Source organism: Bos indicus x Bos taurus, chromosome 7 (genome assembly GCF_003369695.1).
Source record: "Bos indicus x Bos taurus breed Angus x Brahman F1 hybrid chromosome 7, Bos_hybrid_MaternalHap_v2.0, whole genome shotgun sequence".
In the NCBI taxonomy this organism is placed as follows: domain Eukaryota; kingdom Metazoa; phylum Chordata; class Mammalia; order Artiodactyla; family Bovidae; genus Bos; species Bos indicus x Bos taurus.
Window position 1 is genome coordinate 100,034,842 of NC_040082.1, and position 26,746 is coordinate 100,061,587.

A 26,746-nucleotide genomic window follows, 5' to 3' on the forward strand; every position below is an offset into this window, starting at 1 on the left:
TGTGACCCCACAGTCTTGCAACCCCAGAGGACCCTCCAGGCTCCTCTGTCCATGGGATTCTCCAAGCAATAATACTGGAGTGGGTTGCCATTTCCTTCGCCAGGGGATCTTCCTGACCCAGGGATCAAACCGAAGTCTCCTGAGTTGCAGGCCAAATCTTTACCAACTGAGCTACAAGGGAAGCCCCTGTCTTATACCTGCTTTGTTTTTCCATGTACTCTATTTTATAGAGTGATTTTTTTCCACAGCATCTTTCACTATAAGACATGGCAATGTGTTTTTGTATTTATTAAATTATATTTTTATTCACTATTGGACTGTAGGGAGTTTTGTTCTTAGCATCCTATACATTCACCCCAGAAGATAGTAAGTATGCAACATAAATTTCTCAAATGTGTGGAAGAATTTTGCATTTAAACTGGGTAATACATGAGCTGTTGTCTAAAAGCCTGAGTGTGAAACATGAATTTCTAATCACAGATGTCATAGAAGATACCTTGAATACTATAAAAATGTGTAATTTACAGCTTTTCACTATATTAATGCCCACATGTGCAAAAATTAATCATGTTCTTTTTTTGTTTCCTAATAGTGACCACCAAAATATGTTACCGGGCAACAAAACACAAATTTCAGAATTTATTCTTCTGGGATTTTCAGAGGAACCAGCACTGCAGCGCCTCCTATTTGGGCTTTTCCTCTCCTTGTACCTGATTACTGTGGTTGGAAATCTTCTTATCATCCTGGCCATCATCTCAGACTCCCACCTCCACACCCCCATGTACTTCTTCCTCTCCAACCTGTCCTTTGTAGACATCTGTTTCATCTCCACCACCATCCCCAAGATGCTGGTGAATATACAAACACAAAGCAAAGTCATTTCCTATGAAGACTGCTTCACTCAGATATATTTTTTCCTACTATTTGTACAGTTGGATGACTTCCTCCTGACCGTCATGTCCTATGACCGGTATGTTGCTATCTGTCACCCACTGCACTACACAGTCATCATGAACGCCTGGCTGTGTGCACTGCTGGTTCTGGTGTCCTGGATGATAGGTGCCCTGAATTCCTTGTTACAAACTTTACTGGCCCTGCGCCTGTCTTTCTGTACAGTCTTGGAAATCCCCCACTTCTTCTGTGAATTCAAAGAGGTGATCCAACTTGCCTGTTCTGACACCTTTCTAAATAAAACCATGATGTACTTTGCAGTTGGGCTGTTGGGTGGTGGTCCATTTGCTGGGATATGTTACTCATACTCTAGGATAGTTTCCTCCATACATAGAATCTCATCAGCTCAGGGGAAGTATAAAGCATTTTCCACCTGTGCATCTCACCTCTCGGTTGTCTCCTTATTTTATTGTACAGCCTTAGGAGTGTACTTTACCCCTGCTGTTACCCACAATTCACATTCAAGTGTAACAGCCTCGGTGATGTACACTGTGGTCACACCCGTGCTGAACCCCTTCATCTACAGTCTGAGGAATAAAGACATAAAGAGGGCTCTGAGAAAATTCTTAAGGATGGCAACTATATTAGAACCAATTGTGTTGAGGCAGAAGAAGTGTTGATTTTTGCAAGAAGCAATGCCTTTGAGGCTAAAATTGTGATTTTCTGATCAGATTGTTAAAAGAGCACTTGCTCCTTCAATTTACTGCCTGATATGTCCATTTATTTCATTTCAACTTCTTTATACAAGTTAACTAGCTCTCTTGACTAACCTTTATGCTATTTGCTATCTTTTTTCCTTTGTCATTTTTCTACTTCCACAAATTGATTTGCAGACTTAAGTGGAATATATGGAAATTCCCATTTACCTCATGATTCTTCATGCATTCCTTGAGAATAATTTCTTCTGAGGTGAAATGTTTTGTATTGAACAATTTATTTTTCAGTTTACTAAAAGAAAAATCATGAGTTGTACTATTTCTCTGGGAAAAAGTACCAACTTGGCAACCGAAGCCATTTCCACAATTTCATTAGACAGTCAAATATGAAACAAAAGTTTATCATTTTTTTTCTGCATAATTTATTTGTTCATCACAACCACACCCATGCTGAACCCCCTTATCTGCTTTCTGAGCAAGAAAGACATAAAGAGAACTCTGAAGAGATTCAATGGGATGGCAGTCACAAAGCAGTCAATTGCCCTGGGGGTGATGAACTATCCTTGATTTCACAGAAAATAGTCCTGCAACCAGATGCAGGACACAATGCAACCAGTCCATTGTGTAATAAAATTCACTCCTCTCTGTTTCTTGGAATATCCATTTTATTTTAATTCAAGCTCTCTATACAAATCCAGTGACTCACTTTATTAAGTTTTCTTCTCAGTCTATTATATAGGTATTTTTAAAAAGTTTTGTTTTTTTTCTATTTCAAAATTCTCCAAACTTTGGATATGAAATATTTGGACGTTCTCATTTTTTATGGAGTAACATGAGGAAGAATTTCTTCTTAAATGACATATATCATCCCAAGTAATTTTTGCCTTGTTTTCCTGAAAGAATAGTTATGAGATGAATTACTCATATAAAAAAAAGTACAAGTGAAATCTAATGAAATTTATATAATTTTAAAAGAGAGTTGATTGAATCATAGAATATGGAACTGTGGATAAGGAGCATTGATTGCAGTGTTATAAGCAGATTTTCAACTGCACAGGGTGTCATTGCCCCAACCCCTGCATTACTCAAGAGTCAACTCTTTATGTATGTATATGTATGTGCATCTCACGATCAAAGGTGACTCACTAGAGAACTTGATCGCCTATCCAGTCATGTGAGTCAGGTCACAATTTATGCAACCAAACACATCTACCAATCTACTGCTTAACAGGGAGGAAACTGCGATGGAGTATTTTTTAACACCATTTTCTGTAATAAAATTCAAAGGCAGGAATGTTGAATACTATCTTTAAATATCAGAATAAATGCATAGAATGAGAAAATTATTATAATTGCCCTCAATTCTGTATAATTTTATATTTTACTCAGTTATTGCTGCATAACCACTCACCCTAATAGTAAATGTTTGAATGTAATGTCTTTATTATCAAGTGAGATTTAATATTGAATTGTTCTGATCACTTCTGGGCTCCTCATAAGTCTACATGCACTTGTAATTTTATACATTACAACTCTACAAAAGCTCATCCAGGAGGTTGTATGCAGCCATGTGGCAATTCTTTCTTCACTAATATATGATAGTCTACTCCACTTATGTATGTATTTTAATCTTGCAACTTGTGGGAAACATATCATTGGTGATGTCAGCATCATGGTGGCAGAAGATGCTCCCTGTGTCTCACCTCTTCAATCTACAACTAGTAAAACATCCATAACTAAACAAAGTTTTTCTACCCAACATGTCAGGGCACAAGAGATACACACTGTTGTACATCTGAGGGTGAATGGTTTTTTCACCTAGAGGAGATGGAACTGGGAGAACAACAGAGGCAGTGATCCTGGTCTCAGCCACACAGCTAAGGCAATTGAGCCTATTGCCCCAGAAGGAACTGGTAGCATCAGTGGAGGTGGTACACATGACCCTGGCCTCCTGGATACAGCAACATCTAGAGCCACAGAGAGCCAGGCAGTACAGATGGTGTAGCCCTCAACCTTGGTCACCCTGGATGGGGCAATAGAGCCCACCATTTTCAGGATTCTCCCAGCAAAGATGATGGCAAACAAGAATATTATAGACAGCCAGAAAAAAATAAGAGTAACCTACAAAGGTATCATCATTAGGCTATGAGCAAATTTCTCATCATGTCAATGAAATATCTTACTTATAATATTGTTATACAAAAACTTTTCTACCAAAATATCCAGAAAAGTTATCCTTCTGATATGAGAGAAAGAAAGGTTATCTCACAGATAAAGAAAAGCTGTTGGAGTTCAACACTCAGAACTATTTCATAAGCAATATTGAAATGCTGTCTTCTATTTAAAATGAAAAAAATAAAAGTACCCGAAGACTGAATAAGGTGATAGATAGAACCAGAAAATTGAAACTGTATATCAGACAAGGTTGTTAACAATTAAAGTACAATGCTTAAAGGAAAAAGCATTAAAAATAACTGTAGCTACTTCATTGGTAACAATTACAAAATGAAGAAGAATATTTTCGGAACTGGACAACTTCAGGGAAAAGAATGCAACTGAACCACTCTATCACATTACATACAAAGATAAACTCAACATAGGTTAAATACTTAAGTGTGAGGTCTGAAACATTAAAAATCATAAAATAAAACGTAGGCAGTAGCACCTTAACTTCAGTTTTAGAAATATTTGGGGGGGGCTATATTTCTCCAGGCAAGAAATATAAAGGTAAAAATAAACAGAACTATGTCAAACAAAAAAGCTCTGCAGTGAAGGAAACCAGCCACAAATCTAAAAGGAAACCTACTTGTGGGAAAATGTATTTGCACATTATACATCCGATAAGGGACTGTTATTCAAAAAAAGAATTCAGCCAACTTAATTAAAAACATAACCAAATTAAAGACAGGTAAAGGACCTTCAATAGACTCCCCCTTCCCCCAAAAGGAATACATACAGATGGTCAACAGGCTCATGAGAAGAGCTTTGACATCTTCAGAGAACTAGAATTCAAAACCAAGTGAGATACATTTCCCACTGGTCAGAATGCCTATTGTTAAAGAGACAAAAATCAACAAACATTGGTAAGGACTCCATGGGACCAGGAAATGATACCCAAATTCACAATTTCTTCCTCTTGAATATCAGATGAATCAAAACTGCAGTCCCTCATGTTTGAGAGTTTCCTGTCCATGCACCTGATCACTGTGTTTGAAAACCTGCTTATCTTGAGAGCTCCCTGATGGTCCAGTGGCTAAGACTCCACACTCCCAAATGCAGGGGCTCAAGGTTCGATTCCTGATTGGGAAACTAGATCCCACAGGTCACAACTAAAAATCTCACATGTTGCAGTGAAGATCTCATACATCACAACTACGACCCTGTGCAGCCAAATAAATTAAAAGACAAAAACTGCTCATCATCCTGGCCACCGTCTCTGACTCCTACTACCGCACACCCATGTGATTATTCTCAATTTGTTCTTTTTAGACACGTTTCACCTTAACCACCATCCCAAAAAAGGCAAAATAATAACCTATAACTATACATTCAGCCACTCTTTGTAGATTTGGACAACATTTTCCTGACCACAAAGGCCTATGACCACTTCATAGCCATCCGTCAACCCCTGCACTATTCTATAACTCTGAACCTTCTGCTCTGTGGACTGCTGGTTCTGGTGTTTGATACATGAGTGTCCTGTATTCCTGGCTACAAAGATCAATAGGGTCACAACTGTCCTTCTGTACAACTTTGGAAATCCTCCACTTTTCCTGTGAAATCAAACAGGATGTTCAACTTGCCAATTGTGACACCTTTCTTAGTGACATGGTGATGTATTTTGAAACTGTAATATTCCTGAGTGGTGATCTCTTGCCTGAGATCCTTTATCCATATTCTAAGAAAGTTTTCTCTATACGTGTAATGCCATCAACTTGGGAGAAGTATAAAGTGCTTTTCACCTGGCCTCTCACCTCTCAGTTCTATCCTTGCTTTATTGTATGAGCTTTGCTTGTACCTTAGCCTTGCTGCTCCACAAACCCTTCTGCTCAGAGTTGAGTGCATTTGCCTCAGTGATGTTCACTGTGTTCACACCCATGTCGAACCCCTTCAGATCTGCAGTCTAACGTACAAAGACATAAAGAAGGTTCTGAAAATATTCTTTGGAATGGCAGGTATAAAAGGACTAACAGTTATAGAATTAAAGAAGTTCCCACTTTTGCAGGATGCAAAGCATTTGAGCCAGAATTTGATACTTTTTGATCAAAGTGTAGAAGTAGAAATTGCTCACTCCCTCTATTCCCTGAAATTTTCATTTCTTTGATTCAAATTCTTCATAGCAGTGAAGTAACTCACATTTATGTTTTTTCTCTGTCTGATTTATAAACAATTTCCCCCTTTGTCCATTTTGAAATTTCTCAAAAAATTCTCCAAACTTGATTCACAATATTTACAATTCCCATTTTTTCATGGGATAACATGGATTTCTTAAGAATTATTTCTTCTCAAATGATACATATTATCCCAAATATTCTTTCTCCTGTGTTACTGAAAGAATTGTTATAAGTAATAGCACCACAGTGGGGAAAAAAGCTACATTTACTAGCCAAGGTATTTTATGCAATTTTATATTGGAGGAAAACTGACTATAGTTTTAATTTTGCATACACCATTCCTTAATTATTGCCTTATTTGCTTATGTAAATTATTTCCTTAATTGGTGTTCTTGACAATGGAGACTTTAACCTATAGTTTGCTTTAGAGGTGGTTATTCAGATTTATTCTTCTCTTTAGGATCCTGTTCTCTTATTTTCCGGTGTCCACAGTACCTACCCTAGTTACTGGCAAGTGTTAGTCAACTACAGATTTCCAAGTGGAGTTTACACAGAAGAACACACCTGAATACATTTACTTAATATGAAAGGGGGAAAAGTCAATAGGTAGAAAATTTAAACTACACTTTGTATTACTAAGCAAAATATTTCACTTTCATGCCCTGTATCTATTCACTAAAGTATGGATTTTGGTGTTCTTGGGAAAACATCCTATTATCATTAGGGTAAAGGATTGGTTGCTGTGTTTAAAATGATACATTATGTGTAATCACCTATAAAGCATGTGAAAAACTTTTTCAAAATTATATATATAAAATATTTTTGGTGAAGAAGATTAAACTGAATAGTGAAAGTGTTAGTGAATTAGTCATGTCCGATTCTTTTTGACCCCATGAACTGTAGCCCACCAATCTCCTCTGTCCATGAAACTCTCCAAGCAAGAATACTGGAGTGGGTTGCCATGTCCTCCTGCAGGGGATCTTCCTGACCCAGGGATCAAACCCAAGTCTCCAGCATTGGAGGCAGATTCTTTACTGTCTGAGCCACCAGGGAAGCCCAAAACTGTGTTAACCTGACTCCAACACAGAACCACTTTCTTGCTACCAAAGCATGATTCACAGACCTGGACCTGCATCATCAAGCTGGACAAGCTTCAATGCCTGGGAGCTTGTCAGAAACAGGGTCTCTGGGTCGACAAGAGACTTGGTGAATCTGAGTTTGCGTTGAACTAGAAACCTTGGTGATTTGTATGTACAGTGAATTTAGAAATATTTTTTATCTAGAATAGGGATTCTCACCATCTTACTGTTGATTTGGAACAGGATAATTGTTTATATTGGGTGCTGTTCAGTTCAGTTCTGTCAATCTGTTGTGTCTGACTCTTTGTGACCCATGGACTGCAGCACGCCAGGCTTCCCTGTCCCTCATCATATCCTGGAGCTTGGTCAAACTCATGTCCATCAAGTCGGTGATGCCATCCAACCATCTCATCCTCTGTTGTTCCCTTCTCCTCCTGCCTTCAATATTTCTCATCATCAGCATCTTTTCCAAGAAGTCAGTTCTTCACATAAAGTGGCCAAAGTATTGGAGTTTCAGCTTCAGCATCAGTCCTCCCAATGAATATTCAGGACTGACTTCTTTTAGGATGGACTGGTTGGACTTCCTTGCAGCCCAAGGGACTCTTAAGAGTCTTCTCCAACTAAAGCTGCTCATGTTCCATAGTTTATAGAACATTAGCAGCATCCTTTCAGATACTGTAAAATAATTCCAAAAACTAAATATTCTCGGATTGAATCACTGCCCCAGAGTTCCAGAACTGAGGGATTCCAATCAGACTGCATCCCTTACTTGGGATAAAACATTAAGTCCCACTGAGTCTTATTTTGACAATGAAAAATGATGCTCATAAAAACACTATTTCATAGAATACACTGGTTTTAAAATTAAATTTGACAATTTCTATAATATCCAAGGGCTTCACTGGTGGTTCAGATGGGAAAAAAAGTCTGCCTGTAAGCAGGAGACCTGGGTTCAATCCCTGGGTCAGGATGACCCCCTGCAAAGGGAATGGCAGCTCAAGTATTCTTACCTGGGAAATCCCATGGACAGGGGAGCCTGGCAGGCCACAGTCCATGGGGTCACAAAGAGTCAGATATGATTGAGTGACTAAGACATGCATACACATAACCTGATAATCTAGTTTATGGGTCATAATAATAGCTCCGTTCAGTTCAGTTCAGTCGCTCAGTCGTGTCCGACTCTTTGTGACCCAATGAATTGCAACACGCCAGGTCTCCCTGTCCATCACCAACTCCTGGAGTTCACTCAGACTCATGTCCATCGAGTCAGTGATGCCATCCAGCCATCTCATCCTCTGTAGTCCCCTTCTCCTCCTGCCCCCTATCCCTCCCAGCATCAGAATCTTTTCCAATGAGTCAACTCTTCGCATGAGGTGGCCAAAGTACTGGAGTTTCAGCTCAATATCTCTTTTATAACTGCAAATATTTTGTATTGAGGACTAAAGGACAGCTCTGAACTTGTGATGTAAGTAGAAAGCTCTCAATTGGCTTGGAAAAACTATCATGAATCCAGGGAATATAATACCCAAGATTTTATACTAAAGGAGAAAAGTTATCCCCCTTTTTGAGGAGAGGGATAGTTCTTTCCAGAAACTTTGGAGATTGTGTCCCCACCACAAATCAAAGATTTGAAGACACATGTGACCTATTTAAGAAAAATCCTCAGTAATACACTTTTGAGAAAATTTGAACTCAAGGATGTGATGAGGTGCTAGGAGGCTTAAAGCTTTGGAAGCAGGAGAATTACTGGAGAAGGAGTAGTAAAAACTTAATTCACCTAACTTATAAAGCAGTCTTCTAGGAACAGAGAATCAGCACTAAAAACAAACAAACAAAAAAACAAACAAAAAAAAACATTCTGCCCAGACCAGTGTCTCCAAGGGAAGTCCCATACTTATAGATTGGAGTCACAGTAGGAAAACATGTTTAATGAGCTGACATAAAGGCAATGGCAACCCACTCCAGTACTCCTGCCTGGAAAATCCCATGGATGGAGGAACCTGGTAGGCTGCAGTCCATGGGGTCGCTAAGGGTCGGACATGACTGAGAAACTTCACTTTCACTTTTCACTTTCATGCATTGGAGAAGGAAATGGCAACCCACTCCAGTGTTCTTGCCTGGAGAATCCCAGGGACAGCCGAGCCTGGTGGGCTGCTGTCTATGGGGTGGCACAGAGTTGGACACGACTGAAGTGACTTAATAGCAGCAGCAACAGGAAGATGTAAATACCTGCTGTCCTGCAGCCCCTTGGCCTATGCCATAGCTGTTTAACTAGGATGTGATCCTTGCTTTTGCAGCTCTGTATCTGGCCAGAAGAATTATTCCTGTTGTCTTGTTCGTGGACAAAAGTTTGTTCTGCATTGTCAGTCATTTTCCTTCTATGTAGAAAGCTTGCTCTCAGATTTTGCAGACAGATGAGTCCAAGAGCTCAACAGACACTTTAGGAGAGGGTGAAAGAGGATGGAAGCCAGGAACCTGTACCTAAGGTCACCTGAAGACCACTGTAGCATAGCCCAGAGGTCACTGTGGTTGTTTGCTGGCTTTCCTTATCTTAGTGTATATTTATTTATTGTCTAAAAAATAAACTGAACATTGCACTCGGAAATGCAAGTGTTGATGCTGACAATTAAATAGTGTTAATGGAAGTTCAATTAGAAAAAAGAAATGATAGACATAAAATGTTTTCAGTAAAATTAGGCAGTAGGTCTATGAATTGTATTTATTAATGTGCATGCATATGCTTAGTCATTCAATCATTTTCAGCTCTTTGCAACCCTTTGGACTACAGTCCACCAGGCTCCTCTGTCCAATGGACTTTTCAGGCAAGAATATTGGAGTGGGTTCCCATTTCCTCCTCCAGGGGATGTTCCTGACTCAGAGATTGAACCTGCATCTCCTGTGTCTCCTACATTGCAAGCAGATTCTTTACCTGCTAAGTCATTAGGGAAGCCCATATTTACCAGCAGGAGTAGACAAATAAGGATAAGCCTCAAGGAAAAAAGAAATCTTCTGCTGCTTCATATAAAACATTTCCAACTTTTGTTGTGTTCTGTGTTTCCTGCTTTGAATTGTTACTTTATTCCTTTTGCTTATTTTTCTTTTAGGATATTCAATCTGCAAGTTCTTTCACATCATAAAGATATAACTGTTTCTGTCCTTGGAAAAGAAAATTTTTTCTTTATTATTTTTCCTGGGCATTGCCGGGGTCCAGCCCCGGTGGATCCAGGGAATTCAAAGCGGGGACAGCGTCGGCAAGGATCAGGAAACAATTGCTTAATTAAACATTAAATATAAAGAGTGGTTAAATAAGGATAGCTCAGTGAGGAAACTCAGTGGAGAAAAGAGGCTGAATAATTCAGCCAGAAGGTGAGAGAAAGAATGACATGGGGAGACCAAGTTTTGGTGAACAAGGCCCGCACTTTATTTTCCAAAGTAGTTTTTATACCTTAAGTTATGCATAGAGGATAAGGGGGGAAGGGGTAGAGTCATGCAGTAAGCCAGGCTTTCTTCCTGCAAACTTATCATATGCAAAAGTTTAGGTGATTTGCATCATTTCTGGCCCAGAGGCCTGTTAACATTTTAAGACCCTTTCTTCAGAAAAGTTATTTTTCTCTAAAGGTGATTGGTCAGGCACCACCCTCCAAAAGCATTAGATAAAGTTGCATTCCTATAGGGCAAAGGTGTGGTGGGCTATAACAAGAAAAAGAATTAACTCCAGGGTCCAAGGATACAAACATTAAAGATACTACTTACATCAATTATATTAATCAATACACTGTCAGGGACACAGCAGGTAAGGGATATGGAAACTTAGCAGCAGACATCAGCCCAACAAGAGAAAAACCCTACACCAATACAATTTCTAATCAATCTTTTAACTGCTCAAAGGAATCTGTATTCAGACAGTTTAGAACAACTCATGCCTCTCACCGTTGTGAACTAAAACACTCTTGTCATGCCCAGGAACCTTATTAACTGGAGCTGTAATTTAACTCTTTTTCAGAGAGAGGTGGTGGGGGACAGCCCCCAATAAAGTCAGAGGTGTAGGTGAGACCACAAAGCAGTAAAGTAGGAAGACTCTGGTTTTGGGAGTAGATGCTCGAGAATTTCCAGGGGGACTCCTGAGGCTCGATCCCGCCTTTGCGTATGCACAGCCTCCTTCCTCATGACCTTTGCCACAGGCAGAGTTCCTCATGCTGGCTCCCAGCAGGGCATCAAGGACATGTCTCTGGATTTGGAATGTTGCCAAACCAAGGAAGCTTTTCTTCACTGTATTGTCTCGGGATACATTTGGGCTATTGGAAATTTTCTCCCCTAGTATTCAAAGGTCCATTTAACTTTCCTCTCTATTTTTTTTCTCCTCTCTCTTTCTCACACTCTTAATATTTTTCAAATATAGAGAAGAAAGTGGCCATGTAGAAAAAGAACCTCAAATTTATTGGTCCACTAGAAGTTCATGAACTGGAATTTCTAGTACCATTTATACATTCTATACAGGAAAGATAATCTGATTTGACCAGCTTGAGATGTCAGAACTCATAGCCTAAGGATGCTGATTATAGGTGAGAAATGCATGGAGTTACACAGTCCAGGAGTTCTTGTTAATTCACACCTTATGGATTGAGAACAATTCTTCAAGCAGAGGCACTTGGGCTTATATAATAAGGGGACTTATAATACAGAGGCAAGAATTCAGTCAAAGATGATATACTACAAAGGATGTCATCTACTTTAATTCACATGATATTTTTGCAAGAAAATAGAGAATATGTAAGGAGGGAGTCTCTGTGGACTGAAGGTTCAGCTGTAGCAGGGAGGCCACCTTGCTCCTCAGCATGCCTGAAACCATCTCTAATCATTCCCTCTCTTTCTTATTCTCTGACCCACTGGCTTCCTTTTTGGGTTTGAACATGTGGAACCAGCATCTTCCTCTAATCCTTTGCAGTGGCCGTTCCCTCTGCAGGCACTCCCTTCTCCTGATACAGTACTAGATTCTTCCCTCTCTTTCTTGAAGTCTAATGCAAAAATATCTTCCTGTTTGCTTACCTTACCTGAACACTCAGTTTAAAATAACATCTCCTACAACTCTCTCCTTCATAACTGGTTTTGTTTTTTTTCATAGCATCTGTCTTCACCTAACATATTATATAATACTTTATTTGCTCATTATCTCTCAGCATCCTTGAATTGTGGGAGATTTGTTTTTCATCATCTCTACTTATTCCTTGGATCATGTTGGCACTCAATATGTATTTCTCAAATGCATGAAATAATTTTGCATTAAAGTTGTGTAGAATATATGACCTTTTTGTAAATATGCTGAGAATGGGACAAAAATCCCTAGTCACAGATACATTGGGGATATAGCAGGTGGTGGTGGTAAAGAACCTGCAGGAGACTTAAGACTGGGGTTTAAGGATCTTCCTGGGTCAGGAAGATCCCCTGGAGGAGGGCATGACAACCCACTCCAGTATTTTTGTCTGGAGAATACCATGGACAGAGGAACCTCATAGGCTGCATTGCATGGGGTCTTCGCACAAAGTCGGACACAGCTGAAGTAGTTTAGTACACATACTCTCAAAGAGAACTTATCTATACGTAAAATAGTAAAATCAGTTTCTTGATGTCACAATAGATATTGTAGTAGTTCAGATATGTGACTTATGTCCATATGTGTGAAAAGTAATTATGTTATTTTCCTTTCTCCTGGTAGTCAACTCCAGAAGATGGAACCAGGGAACAACACACAAAATTTTAAATGTCTTCTTCTCAGATTCTCAGAGGCACCAGAACTACAGCCCCTCATATTTGGGATTTCCTCTCCATGTACCTGATAACTGTGTTTGGAAACCTGGTCATCATCCTGGCCATGTGCTCAGACCCTCAATTCCACACCCCCATGTACTTCTTCGTCTCCAACCTGTCTTTTGTAGACATCTGTCTCACCTCTACCACGATCCCAAAGATGCTGATGAATATTCAGACTGAGAGAAAAGCCATAACCTACAAAGGCTGCGTCGCCCAGATGTATTTTTACATACTTTTTGCAACATTAGATGACTTCCTGCTGACTGTGATGGCCTGTGACCGGTTTGTGGCCATCTGTCATCCCCTGCACTACACAATCATCATGAGCCCTCGGCTCTGTGAACTACTGTATCTGGTACCCTGGGTAGTGAGTGCCATGTATTCCTTGTTACACAGCTTAATGGTGTTGTGATTGTCCTTCTGTCCAGATTTGGAAATTCCCCACTTTTTCTGTGAACTCTATCAGGTGATACAACTTGCCAGTTCTGATACTTTTCTTAATAACATGATGATCTATCTTGCAACTTTCCTACTGGGTAGTGGTCCTTTTGCTGGGATCCTTTACTCTTACTCTAAAATAGTTTCCTGCTCATGGGCAGTATAAAGCATTTTCCACCTGTACATCTCACCTCTCAGTTGTCTCCTTGTTTTATTGCACAAGCCTAGGATTGTACCTTAGCTCTGCTGCTACCCATAGCTCACATTCAAGTGCAATAGCCTCTGTGATGTACACTGTGGTCACACCCATGTTGAACCCCTTCATCTAAGATCTGCTCCTTCTGTAACCCTGTAACCTGGAAGGGTTAATTTTGATAACTCTGGATCTGTTTCTCTGGCTTTAACTCTTGTTTTGCTGTTTCTGTTATTACAAGCATACACAATGGCATGCTTCAGTGAACCCTTCTGGTTGCTGTTCATTGTCTAAGTTGTGACACACAATTTGCAACCCCTTGGTCTGCAGCACACCAGGCTTCCCTGTTATGTTTTGTTATGGTACATAACTACATATAAATATCTCTCTTATAACTACAAGCATTTCATAATGAGGGACTAAATGATAACTCATAACTTCTGATATAACTGGGAAATGTCTTATTGGCTTGGAAACTATCATGAATTCAGATAGTATAATGCCCAATTTTTATATTAAAAATATACACAAAGTTACTTTGTCTTTGATGAGATGAATAGCAATTTTTAGAGATTTCAAGGGTTATGTCCCCACCACCAATCAAAGCTTTGAAGACCCATGTGACTCAGTCAAGACAAATTTCTCAATATTACACTTTTGAGAGAATATGAACTCAAAGATGTGATGAGGTCCCAGGAGGCTTAGAGCTTTGGAAACAGGATAGTTAAAGGAGAAGGAGTGATAAAAACTGAATTCACCTAACTTATAATGCAGTCTTCTAGGAACAGAGAATCAGCAGAATAAAGAGTCCATTCTGTCCAGCCCCGTGTCTTTAAGGGAAATCACATACTTAGAGTAACAAAGGATAAACACGCTTAATGAGCCTACACAGGAAGCTGTCGATATTTCCTCTGCTGCAGTCCCTCAGCCTGTGCCGCTTTGGTTGGACAGGATGTAGTTGTTGCTTTTGCAGACCTAAATCTCACTGAGAAACCCATACTTGATCTCTTCTTGTTGTCTTGTATTTAGACACAACTTGGGGCTGTATCATCAACTATTTAGGGGAGAGTTTGGACTTCCACACAGAAGCCTTCTCTCAAAGTTTCTGAGCAGGTGAGTCTGAGAGCTCCACAGATACTGCAGGAGAGGATCAGTGAGGAGAGAAGCCAAGAACATGAACCTGAGGTCACCTGTGAGGCAATCTAACATACACAGGTACCAGAAATCACTACAGTCTTTTGTTGGCTTTCCTAATAATTTAATGTATTTATTTATAATGGTCAGAAATAAAATTGAACACTGCATTCCAAAACGCAATTGTCTATGTTGACAATTAAATGGTAATAGTGGGAGTTCAATTAAAAGAATAAAAGGGAAACATTAAATACTTTTATGAAAAGTAGATCATAAATACCCATAGATCAATAATCAACAGGAGTAGACAAATAGGGTATTACTCATGGAAGATTATACAGAGAAGTGAGGCCACTTTTTAAATTGTAAGATGAAATATATTAGACTATATTTCCACTCAAAGAAGGTAGATTTAGACCAATGAATGCTTGCAGATACTTCCCTGCAAGAGCAGAGTATGAAATGTATATACCCGGATGTCTTTGCTCAACCCTGGGCATTTACATTAAAAAATCTTTATTTCATTGGTGAGAAGAGGTATGCTAATGAGTTTCACTTTGCAATTGCTTTTTAATTTGATTTTTTATTTTTTTAACACCAAAAGCATTTTGTATTGAGGTATACCCAGTTAACAATATCGTGATAGTTTCAGGTGAATAGTGAAGGGACTCACCTATACATATACATTTATCCATTCTCCCTCAAAACCCCCTCCCATCCAGGCTGACACATAACATTGAGCAGAGTTCCATGTGCTATGCAATAGGTTTTCAGTGATTATCCATTTGAAATATAGCAATGTGTACACGACCTTCCCAAAGCCCTTAACTATCCCTTCCTCCTGGCAACAGTGAGTTTGTTTCTTAAGTCGGTGAGTCTTTTTCTGTTTTGTGAGGTTGAATATATGTGTGCTTGTTAGCCATTCAGACTTTATTAAAAAAAAAAAAAAGTCCATAGAAATCTGTTGTTTTATATAGTAGTGCCAGTGTGCTGTTATTCCTTTTTATTGTCCTTTGAAACAAATAATTGTTTCTTTACACAAAACAGACTGTTTGCCATTTAGTTCTTTTATATGTGTGCATACTCAGTCATTTCAGTCATGTCTGACTCTTTGCGACCCCATGCACTGTAGCCCACCAGGCTCCTCTGTTTGTGAAATTTCCCAGGCAAGAACACTGGAGTGGGTTGCAATTCCCTCCTGCAGGGGATCTTCCCCATCCTGGAATCTAGTCTCCTGCATTGCAGGTGGATTCTTTACCTAATGATCCACCCGGGAGTCCCCCAGGTCTTTAGATACGTGTGATATATTTGTGGGGATTGTATAAGAGTTTATTAATTTTGTTTGTCAAATCTATCATTCATAGTATTCTCTTCATTATTTTTAAAAAAGAATGTAAGTTGCAGTTGACATACAAAATGTATTTGTTGCTGCTGTACAGCACAATGAATCAATATTTGTTCATATTGCTAAATGACCACCACAATAAATCAAATTAGCATTTGTCAGCATGCGTAGTACAATTGCAATTTTTTTGTGATGAGAGCTTTTGGGATCTGCTGTTCCTTAGAAACTTATAAATATGCAATAGAGTATTATTAACTATTAGTCACATTACTGTACATTATAACCCTTCCATTGCTTTTTTATTGTTCAGTTCAGTTCAGTCACTCAGTTGTGTCCAACTCTTTGCAACCTCATGAATCGCAGCATGCCAGGCCTCCCTGTCCATCACCAACTCCCGGAGTTCACTCAGACTCATGTCCATCGAGTCAGTGATGCCATCCAGCCATCTTATCCTCTGTCATCCCCTTTTCCTCCTACCCCTAACCCCTCCCAGCATCAGAGTCTTTTCCAATGAGTCAACTCTTTGCATGAGGTGGCCAAAGTACTGGAGTTTCAGCTTTAGCATCATTCCTTCCAACCAGGACTGATCTCCTTTAGAATGGACTGGTTGGATCTCCTTGCAGTCCAAGGGACTCTCAAGAGTCTTCTCCAACACCGTAGTTCAAAAGCATCAATTCTTCAGTGCTCAGCCTTCTTCACAGTCCAACTCTCACATCCATACATGACCACTGGAAAAACCATAGTCTTGACTAGACAGACCTTTGTTGGTAAAGTAATGTCTCTGTTTTTGAATATGCTATCTAGGTTGGTCATAAATTTCCTTCCAAGGAGTAAGCGTCTTTTAGTTTCATGGCTGCAATCACTATTTGCAGTGATTTTGGTGCCCAGAAAAATAAAGCCTGATACTGTTTCCCCATCTATTTCCCATGAAGTGATGGGACCAGATGCCATGATCTTCGTCTTCTGAATGTTGAGCTTTACTCTCCTCTTTCACTTTCATCAATAGGCTTTTTAATTACTCTTCACTTTCTACCATAAGGGTGGTGTCATCTGCATATCTGAGGTTATTGATATTTCTCCCGGTAATCTTGATTCCAACTTGTGCTTTTTCCAGCCCAGTGTTTCTCATGATGTAGTCTGCAAAAAAGTTAAATAAGCAGGGTGACAATATACAGCCTTGACATACTCCTTTTCCTATTTTGAACCAGTCTGTTGTTCCATGTCCAGTTCTAACTGTTGCTTCCTGTTCTGCATATAGGTTTCTCAAGAGTCAGGTCAGGTGGTCTGGTATCCCCATCTCTTTCAGAATTTTCCACAGTTTATTGTGATCCACACAGTCAGTCTTTGGCATAGTCAGTAAAGCAAAAATAGATGTTTTTCTGGAACTCTCTTGCTTTTTCGATGATCCAGCAGATGTTGGCAATTTGATCTCTGGTTCTTCTGCCTTTTCTAAAACCAGCTTGAACAACTGGAATTTCACATTTCATGTATTGCTGAAGCCTGGCTTGGAGAATTTTGAGCATTACTTTACTAGCATGTGAGATGAGTGCAATTGTGCAGTAGTTTGAGCATTCTTTGACATTGCCTTTCTTTGGCATTGGAATGAAAATTGATCTTTTCCAGTCCTGTGGTCACTGCTGAGTTTTCCAAATTTGCTGGCATATTGAGTGCAGCACTTTCACAGCATCACCTCTCAGGGTTTGAAACAGCTCAACTGGAGCTATTCCATCACCTCCACTAGCTTTGTTCATAGTGATGCTTTGTAAGGCCCACTTGACTTCACATTCCAAGATGGCTGGCTCTAGGTGAGTGATCACACCATCGTGATTATCTTGGTGATGAAGATCTTTTTTGTACAGTTCTTCTGTGTATTCTTGCCACTACATTAATTTAGCTGCCACTTTAATATTCTCCATGTGTCAATATTTGCTATAAACAAAACCAAAAATCCTTAGAGGTAATAAATAATCTTTTATACTATTATATGTTCCCAGTGAATTTTCATATCCCTGTTATTCCTTAATGCTCTTTGTGGCCTTGTGACTAAATCCTTTTCTAAAAGTTCATCACCTTTCACCATAATTTGGGAAATATTTATCTTGACCTTTGGACTAAATTTCACCATTATATTCGATAAGCATGTTTGAATCCATCTGTCTCTATATGAGATGAAATTATCATTTATTTACTGCTCCATCCTCACATTTTAAAAGCACTTTGGTTATAATATTATTTCATTTTCAAGTCTTTGGCAATTTTAATGTTGAATTAATGACCCATGTTGGTATCTCTGAATTAATAATTTTTAATCTTTGTATAAGTTAGCCACAGATTTTCATTCAATTTTGTTGCATACTCTTTTTTTTTAAATAAAACATGTACTTAATCTAATTTCATTCTTACTGACATTTTTGCCTATAAGTTCTTAGTTTCCTTTAAATCTTCTTGTTCTAAATTATGCACTTACACATATTCACATACATTTTCACAAATGTTTGAACATGATCTTGTGTACCTCATAAATGTTCTTTATGTTTTAATGAGGTCTTTTTTCTGCTGTTTGTTCCTCTCTTTTTTAAAATCAATAATACCTTAGGAACTTGCTTCCAATCAAGTAGTATAAGTCTGCTTCATTATTTTAGTGTCTGTATAACATTTCATGGTGTGGCTATAATACTCACATACATGGGGAGTCTGTCATATTATTTTTCAACAAATTACTATTATAGTACAGAGTTACAAATATTTGATATTATTCACCTAAAATTGTGCTTATCAATCAAGGATGATTAATTCCCCCAGGGGACATTGACTACACCCATAGACATTTTTCACTATCACACTGGGATGAGGTAGGTGGTGGGCAAGGATCCTTCTGAATATCCTAGAATATATAGGAAAGATACCACTACAGAGAATAACCTGGCTCAGAATATCCAGTAGTGCAGAGACTGAGGAACCCTGAATTAGAGAATATCTGTTTTTAATGTTTACAGCTCTCTTCAAGTTGTTTCCCCAATGTACCACACTTCACTTTTATTCTAGCAAAATTAGAGAATACTCTTCTTCTTTGTGTTTTTATATATATGTATATATATATATATATCAATCTCCCAATTCATCTTATCCCAATTTCCCCTCTTAGTTTCCATATGTTTGTTCTCTCTATATCTGTCTATTTCTGCCTTGCAAAGAGGTTCATCTGTACATTGTTCTAGATTCATTTTTCCTGAGTATTTTTGACCAAAAATTTTCTGTTTCATAGAGTTTAATGTATGATTCTTTTTAAAAAAAGTATATATTTATTTATTTGGCTGCACTAGTGTTAGCTGGGTCTTCCCAGGTGGCTCAGTGGTAAAGAATCTACCTACTTGCCAATGCAGGAGCCATAAGAGACTTGAGTTTGATCCCTGGGTTGGGAATATCCCCTGGAGAAGTGAATGGCAACTTACTCCAGTATCCTTGCCTGAAAAATTCCATGGACAAGAGGAACCTGGTAGGCTATAGTCCACCATAGGTTCACAAAGAGTCTCAGCCACTGAACCACCAGAAAAGTTCCCTATATTGTTCTTTTTTTTTTTTTTTTTCTGAATTTATAGCTTTAATTATTTTAGTTTTCTAAGTGCAGATTTTACATGAATTTGCTGTATGTTCATCTGAAATGGACAGTTTACCCTGATTTTCTGAAGCTGTGTTAGATTAAAAACAAAAAAAGTTCCTTATTTCCTCCCAGAAAGACAGTCATTTATTCCAGCTTTTATTCAAAAATTCAGCTTTTCCCAGCTCAATTAAAATGTAACTTTCCTATGTATTAAATGTTCATATCTGATATGATCTTATTCCTAATCATTCAACAAATAATAATGGAGCAACTGCTTTGTGCCAAAAAATTCTAGATACATTATATGTTATAATCACTTAAGTGAAAGTCTTAGCTAAAATAATTATTAATGCATACTGCTCTTGTTCAGTTACTGCTATCATATATCATGTTTCAATCAGTTTTTGATGTTCCATTTAGTTTTCTTTAATACAATTGTATGAAATCTCCCTATTTAACTGGCTTTATGTTGACTGCCATTATTGCTTTTAACTGAAATATAATTGATTTAGCAAATTATATTAGCTTTTTTTTATAGATTACTCCCCATTTACATTGCAAAATATTGGCTACGATAAATACATACTACATATTAAATAATATATAGTAGTATATTTCTGTATTATCTTAAATGTGGATGCAGGCATGCTCAGTCTCTTCAGTCATGTGTGACTCTGTGTGACCCCATTGACTGTAGCCCACCAGGCTCCTCTGTCCATGGGATTCTCTAGGCAAGAATACTGGAGTAGGTTGCCCATCTTCCCCATCCAAGGACTGAATATGCATCTACTGTGTCTCCTGCATTGCAGACTGATTCTTTACTGCTGAGTCACCAGAGAAGCCCCTGTGTTTGTAAATAGGTACACAAATATTCACATACATTTGGGAAAAACAAAGTGAGCTATGCAGGTGCATCCCCTGCTCATTTGATGGTGGCATATACTGTTGAAGTCTGAGTACAGTATGCGATGACCACCTTTATGGCAGAAAGTGAAGAAGAACTAAAGAGCCTCTTGATGAACGTGAAAGAGGAGAGTGAAAAAGTTGGCTTAAAACTCAGCCTAAGGGAACTAAAATCATGGCATCTGGTCCCAACAGTTCAGTTCAGTTTAGTCGCTCAGTCGTGTCCAACTCTTTGTGACCCCGTGAATCGCAGCATGCCAGGCCTCCCTGTCCATCACCAATCCCGGAGTTCACTCAGACTCACGTCCATTGAGTCAGTGATGCCATCAAGCCATCTCATCCTCTGTCGTCCCCTTTTCCTCCTGCCCCCAATTCCTCCCAGCATCAGAGTCTTTTCCAATGGATCAACTCTTCACACGAGGTGGCCAAAGTACCGGAGTTTCAGCTTTCGCATCATTCCTTCCAAAGAAATCACAGGGCTGATCTTCAGAATGGACTGGTTGGATCTCCTTGCAGTCCAACGGACTCTCAAGAGTCTTCTCTAACACCACAGTTCAAAAGCATCACTTCTCCCGTGCTCAGCTTTCTTCACAGTCCAACTCTCACATCCATACATGACCACTGGAAAAACCATAGCCTTGACTAGACAGACCTTTTTTGGCAAAGTAATGTCTCTGCTTTTCAATATGCTTTCTAGGTTGGTCATAACTTTCCTTCCAAGGAGTAAGCGTCTTTTAATTCCGTGGCTGTAGTCACCATCTGCAGTGATTTTGGAGCCCAGAAAAATAAAGTCTGGCACTGTTTCCACTGTTTCCCCATCTATTTCCAATGAAGTGATGGGACTGGATGCCATGATCTTCATCTTGAGCTTTAAGCCAACTTTTTTACTCTCCACTTTCACTTTCATCAAGAGGCTTTTTAGTTCCTCTTCACTTTCTGCAATAAGGATCACTTCATGGCAAATAGATGGGGTAACATTTATTTTTTGGGGCTCCAAAATCACTGCAGATGGTGATTGCTGCCATGAAATTAAAAGATGCTAGCTGCTTGGAAGAAAAGTTATGACCAACCTAGACAGCATATTAAAAAGCAGAGACATTATTTTGACAACAAAGGTCTGTCTAGTCAAAGCTATGGTTTTTCCAGTCATCATGTATGGATGTGAGAGTTGGACTATAAAGAAAGCTGAGCATCAAAGAATTGATGCTTTTGAACTATACTGTAGGAGAAGACCCTTGAGAGTCCCTTGGATGGCAAGGAGATCCAACCAGTCCATCCTAAAGAAAATCAGTCCTTAATATTCATTGGAAGGACTGATGCTGAAGCTGAAACTCCAGTACTTTGGTTACCTGATGTGAAGAACTGATTCATTTGAAAAGACCCTGATGCCAGGAAGATTGAAGGCAGGAGGAGAAGGCGACAGAAGAGGATGAGATGGTTGGATGGCATCACCAACTCAATGGACATGAGTTTGAGTGTATTCTGGGAGATGGTGATGGACAGGGAGGCCTGGCATGCTGCAGTCCATGGGGTCACAAAGAGTCGGACGCGACTAATCTGAACTGAGTATAGTAAAATAAATATATGTATGACAAGTGAGAAAATCATAAGAAGAAAGTTATTCAGTGTAAAAGGATGAATAATCATGGCATATACATGATTTATAGAGTATGGTCTAGGGAGGGCTTTGAATGCTGGTAAAAGAACAGAACCAGAAGTAGTGTGCCCACTGAACCTACAAAGGAGAGATTAAAGCTTAAAGAACATGAATAACAAAGAAAGTATGCCATATAAGAAAAATGAGAAAGGACTTTTCCTCACCCCCTACTGATACCTATTGAAGTTAATGTCTTGACTGTGAAATGTAAGTAATAGCATTTATGTTGGGTTGGTGCTAATGGTAAACAACTTGCCTGCCAATGAAGAAGACATAAAAGACACAGTTTCGATCCCTGCATAGGGGAAGATCCCCTGGAGAAAGAAATGACAATCCACTCCAATATTTTTGCCTGGAGAATCCCATGGACAGGGGAGCCTTGCAGGCCACAGTTCATGGAATCGCAAAGACGGACATGACGGAAGTGACTGAACATGCATGTGTGCTAGGTTGCTAATGCTTGCTTATGTAAAAGTTAATAAGTTATTGTTCTATATCTTGGTAGTTACCTACATGGCATGGAACCACAAAATATTTCAGAAGTTTCAGAATTTCTTCTCATGGAATTTTCAGAGGCACCTGAGCTGCAGCCCCTCGTATTTGGACTTTTTCTGTCCATGTACCTGATCACTGTGTTTGGAAACCTGCTTGTCATCCTGGCCACCATCTCAGACTCCCACCTCCACACCCCCATGTACTTCTTCCTCTCCAACCTGTCCTTTGTAGACATCGGCTTCACTTCCACCACTGTCCCAAAGATGCTGTGGAACATCCAGACACAGAACAAATTGATCACCTTTGAAGGTTGCATCATCCAGATGTACTTTTACATTCTCTTTGCAAGTTTAGATGACTTTCTCCTGGATATGATGGCCTATGACCGGTTTGTGGCCATCTGTCACCCGTTGCACTACATGGTCATCATGAACCCCCGACTCTGTGGTCTCCTGGTTCTGATATCTTGGTTCGTGGGTGTCATGTACTCCTTGTTACAGAAGTTAATGGTGTTGTGATTGTCCTTCTGTTCAGACTTCAAAATACCCCACTTTTTCTGTGAACTCAATCAAGTCTTACAACTTGCCTGTTCTGACACCTTTCTTAATGACATGGTATTGTATTTTGCAGCTACCTTGCTGGGTGGTGGTCCTTTTGCTGGGATACTTTACTCTTACTCTAAAGTAGTTTCTTGCATATGTGGAATCTCATCAGCTGAGGGAAAGTATAAAGCATTTTCCAACTGTGCATCTCACCTCTCAGTTGTCTTTTTATTTTATTGTTCTGTCCTAGGAGTGCACCTTAACCCTGCTGCTCCCCACAGTTCAAGATCAGGTGCAGCAGCTTCAGTGATGTACACAGTGGTCACACCCATGCTGAACCCCTTTATCTACAGTCTAAGGAATAAAGACATAAAGGGGGCTCTGAAGAGATTCTTTGAAATATTAGGTAGAAAAGGCCAACTCTGCTGGGGGAAATGAAGTGACCTTGATGGCATGACTCAAAGGCTCAGAATCAGAAACTGTGATTCTTTGATCATTGCAAAATCAAATTTGCTTCTTTTCATTGTTCCCTGGAATTTTCATTAAAATAATTCCATGTATTGATTTATTAAGCTTTCTTTTTTTTTCTAATTTTATTTTATTTTTAAACTTTACATAATTGTATTATTAAGCTTTCTCCTCAACCTGGTATATAGGCTTTTTATTTGTACTTATCCCTACTTCAAAATTTTCCTACATTTGGATCAGCAATATTTGGAAATACTCATGTACTTCATGAGAGGACTGAGTTTCTTAAGAATAATTTATTCTCAAGTGACATATGTCATTACAAGTAATTGTTCTCCTATTATTCTAAATGATAGTTATTAGTTTCATTACTCATATTTGTTTAAAGTAAAGTTGACAACTAAGGTATTTTAAATAACTTTTAATAGATTATGTTGAACATTCAGATATGGAACTGTGGATATAGAGAGCTGACTGAAAAATTATATTTAGATTTTTTACTGCACAGAAGATCAGTGCCCTTCACCACAGTGTTGTTCAGAGTGAACTTTGTATATCAAAATATATACATGACCAAAGGATGGCTCACTGGAGGACTGAAATGCCTATCCAGTCATGTGATTCAAGGTTACATGTTTAGTGCAAACAAGCACACTTTTCATCTTTTCCTGCTTATCTGGAGAGGAAACTTAATGTACCAATTTTTAATATAGTTATCTGAAATAAAATTTAAAGACAGAGTAATCATGAATGCTACCTTTAAATATCAGAATAAGTGCATAGTTGAGAAACCAATTAATATAATTGTCTTCAGTTCTGTTCACTTTTATTTTTGATTAGTTAGCTATTGTTGCATAATAACTCATTTTTGTAGTAGATGCTTTAATATAATGCTTATTAACAAATGAGTTTGTATCAGATCAGATCAGATCAGTCGCTCAGTCATGTCCGACTCTTTGCGACCCCATGAATCGCAGCATGCCAGGCCTCCCTGTCCATCACCAACTCCTGGAGTTCACTCAGACTCAAGTCCATCGAGTCAGTGATGCCATCCAGCCATCTCATCCTCTGTCGTCCCCTTCTCCTCTTGCCCCCAATCCCTCCTAACATCAGAGTCTTTTCCAACGAGTCAACTCTTCGCACGAGGTGGCCAAAGTACTGGAGTTTCAGCTTTAGCATCATTCCTTCCAAAGAAATCCCAGGGCTAATCTCCTTCAGAATGGACTGGTTGGATCTCCTTGCAGTCCAAGGGACTCTCAAGAGTCTTCTCCAGCACCACAGTTTAAAAGCATCAATTCCTTGGCGCTCAGCCTTCTTCACAGTCCAACTCTCACATCCATACATGACCTCCCCCTGGACTGCAGCCCTCCAGGCTTTTCTGTCCATGGAATTTTATAGGAAAGAACATTGAAGTGGGGTTGCATTTCCTACTTCAGTAAATGCAACTCAGATGCAACTCAGGTAAAAGAAACAAAAGACTTGTGTTACTGTGTCACCTAACTGAAAAACACAGAAAGGCCTCCTGTTACCAGTTTGTTGAATTGTTAGAATCAGAATGAACAGACCTTTACCTAAGTGAAAAAGGTGTTTGTTATTTCAAGTGCACTGCCAGAGGAGCTACCCACTGGGCACTATAAAAAACCACAGTAACACAGAATCACACACACAAAAAAAGACAATTTTCCGGAAAACAATCTTAACACCATAGAAGATTGTGATCAAGGCAGTGGAAAACTCAAATAGTGTCATGAAGAAACTCAGGAAGCTATAGGAACACTCACAAATGCACTTACACTCATAAATTTAAAAAATAAATGAAAATAAGAAACAATTTTCAAAGAGATGAAAAGTCTTAAACATAACCAAACAGACATACTGGAGTTGAATAAATCTATAAATGAGTTGAAAGATGTATTAGAAAGCACTAAAATTTGAGCAGATCATATGGCGAAGAGAAATAGTGACCTCAAAGGTAGAATGATTTAGGATTAAGAGAACTGCTTTTCTTTCTTTCTTTTTTTTTTAATGAAGAGAATCTACAAGTATTATAAGACTCCTTTAGAATAAGTAGCAAGTATATTATCTTAGAAGAAAAAGAGAGTGCGAGAGAAAGAAAAGATGCTATTTAAAGAAATAATAGCTGAGATCTTTCCCAGAATAGGGAATAAACAACAGGTGGACTATAACAGGTGGTCCAACTTACCAATTATAAAGCCTTTCTTAATGACATAGGGATATATTTTGAAGCTGTATTCATGGGTGGTGATCACTTATGATCCTTTGCTCATACTCTAAGATAGTTCCCTCAGGTGGTGCTAGTGGTAAAGAACCTGCCTGCCAATGCTGGAGACTTAAGATATCCCTCAGTCAGGAAGATACCCTAGAGAAGGAAATGGCAACCTACTCCAGTATTCTTGCCTAGAGAATCCCATGAACAGAGAAGCCTGGTAGGCTACAATCCATAGGGTTGCAAGGAACCAGACATGACTGAAGTGACATTGCACAAGTATGCACCCATTTCTGTGTCTCACCTCTCAGTCTTCTCCTTATTTACTATAACAGTCTAGACTATACCTTTGCTCTGCTGGTATCCATAGCTCACAGTCAAATGCAACAGCTTCAGTGATGTTCACTGTGTTTACATCTGTGCTGAACCATTTCCTCTTAGCCTAAGGTATGAAGATATAAAGAAAGCCTTGAAAATATTCTTTGGGATGGCAGTAATAGAAGGACTAATTGTCATAGGGTTAAAGAAGTCCTCATTTTTAGCAAACTGCAAAGCATTTGAGCCAGAATTTAATATTATTTGATCAGAGTGTATACATAGAATTGTTCTGTCTCTATTTCCTGAATTTTCATTTCTTTTTTTAAATTTTATTTTATTTTTAAGCTTTACAATATTGTATTAGTTTTGCTAAATATCAAAATGATTCAACTTCTTTATACCATTGAAGTAACTCAGATTTCTGTTTCCTTCTCTGTCTGATTTATAAATAATTTTTCCCTTTGTTCATTTTCTACTTTCTCAAAGCTTTCCCAAACTTGATTTAAAATATCTCTAATGCCTATTTATTTAGTAGGGCAGCATGGATTTCTTAAGAATAATTTCTACTCAGATGACATATATCAAACCAAATATTTT

At 38.7% G+C, this 26,746-nt stretch overlaps 1 protein-coding gene and 2 pseudogenes across 1 annotated transcript; all 3 read left to right on the plus strand.

Moving 5' to 3' along the window:
- The first annotated feature begins 605 nt into the window (after positions 1-605).
- LOC113896393 (olfactory receptor 7A17-like) lies at positions 606-1,571 on the plus strand. Its single transcript, XM_027548593.1, has one exon. The coding sequence runs from the start codon at positions 606-608 to the stop codon at positions 1,569-1,571; it is 966 nt and encodes a 321-aa protein (XP_027404394.1).
- Positions 1,572-12,778: 11,207 nt separating this feature from the next.
- Positions 12,779-13,595, plus strand: LOC113896395 (annotated as a pseudogene).
- Positions 13,596-22,617: 9,022 nt separating this feature from the next.
- On the plus strand, positions 22,618-23,574 carry LOC113896396 (annotated as a pseudogene).
- The last annotated feature ends 3,172 nt before the right edge of the window (positions 23,575-26,746 follow it).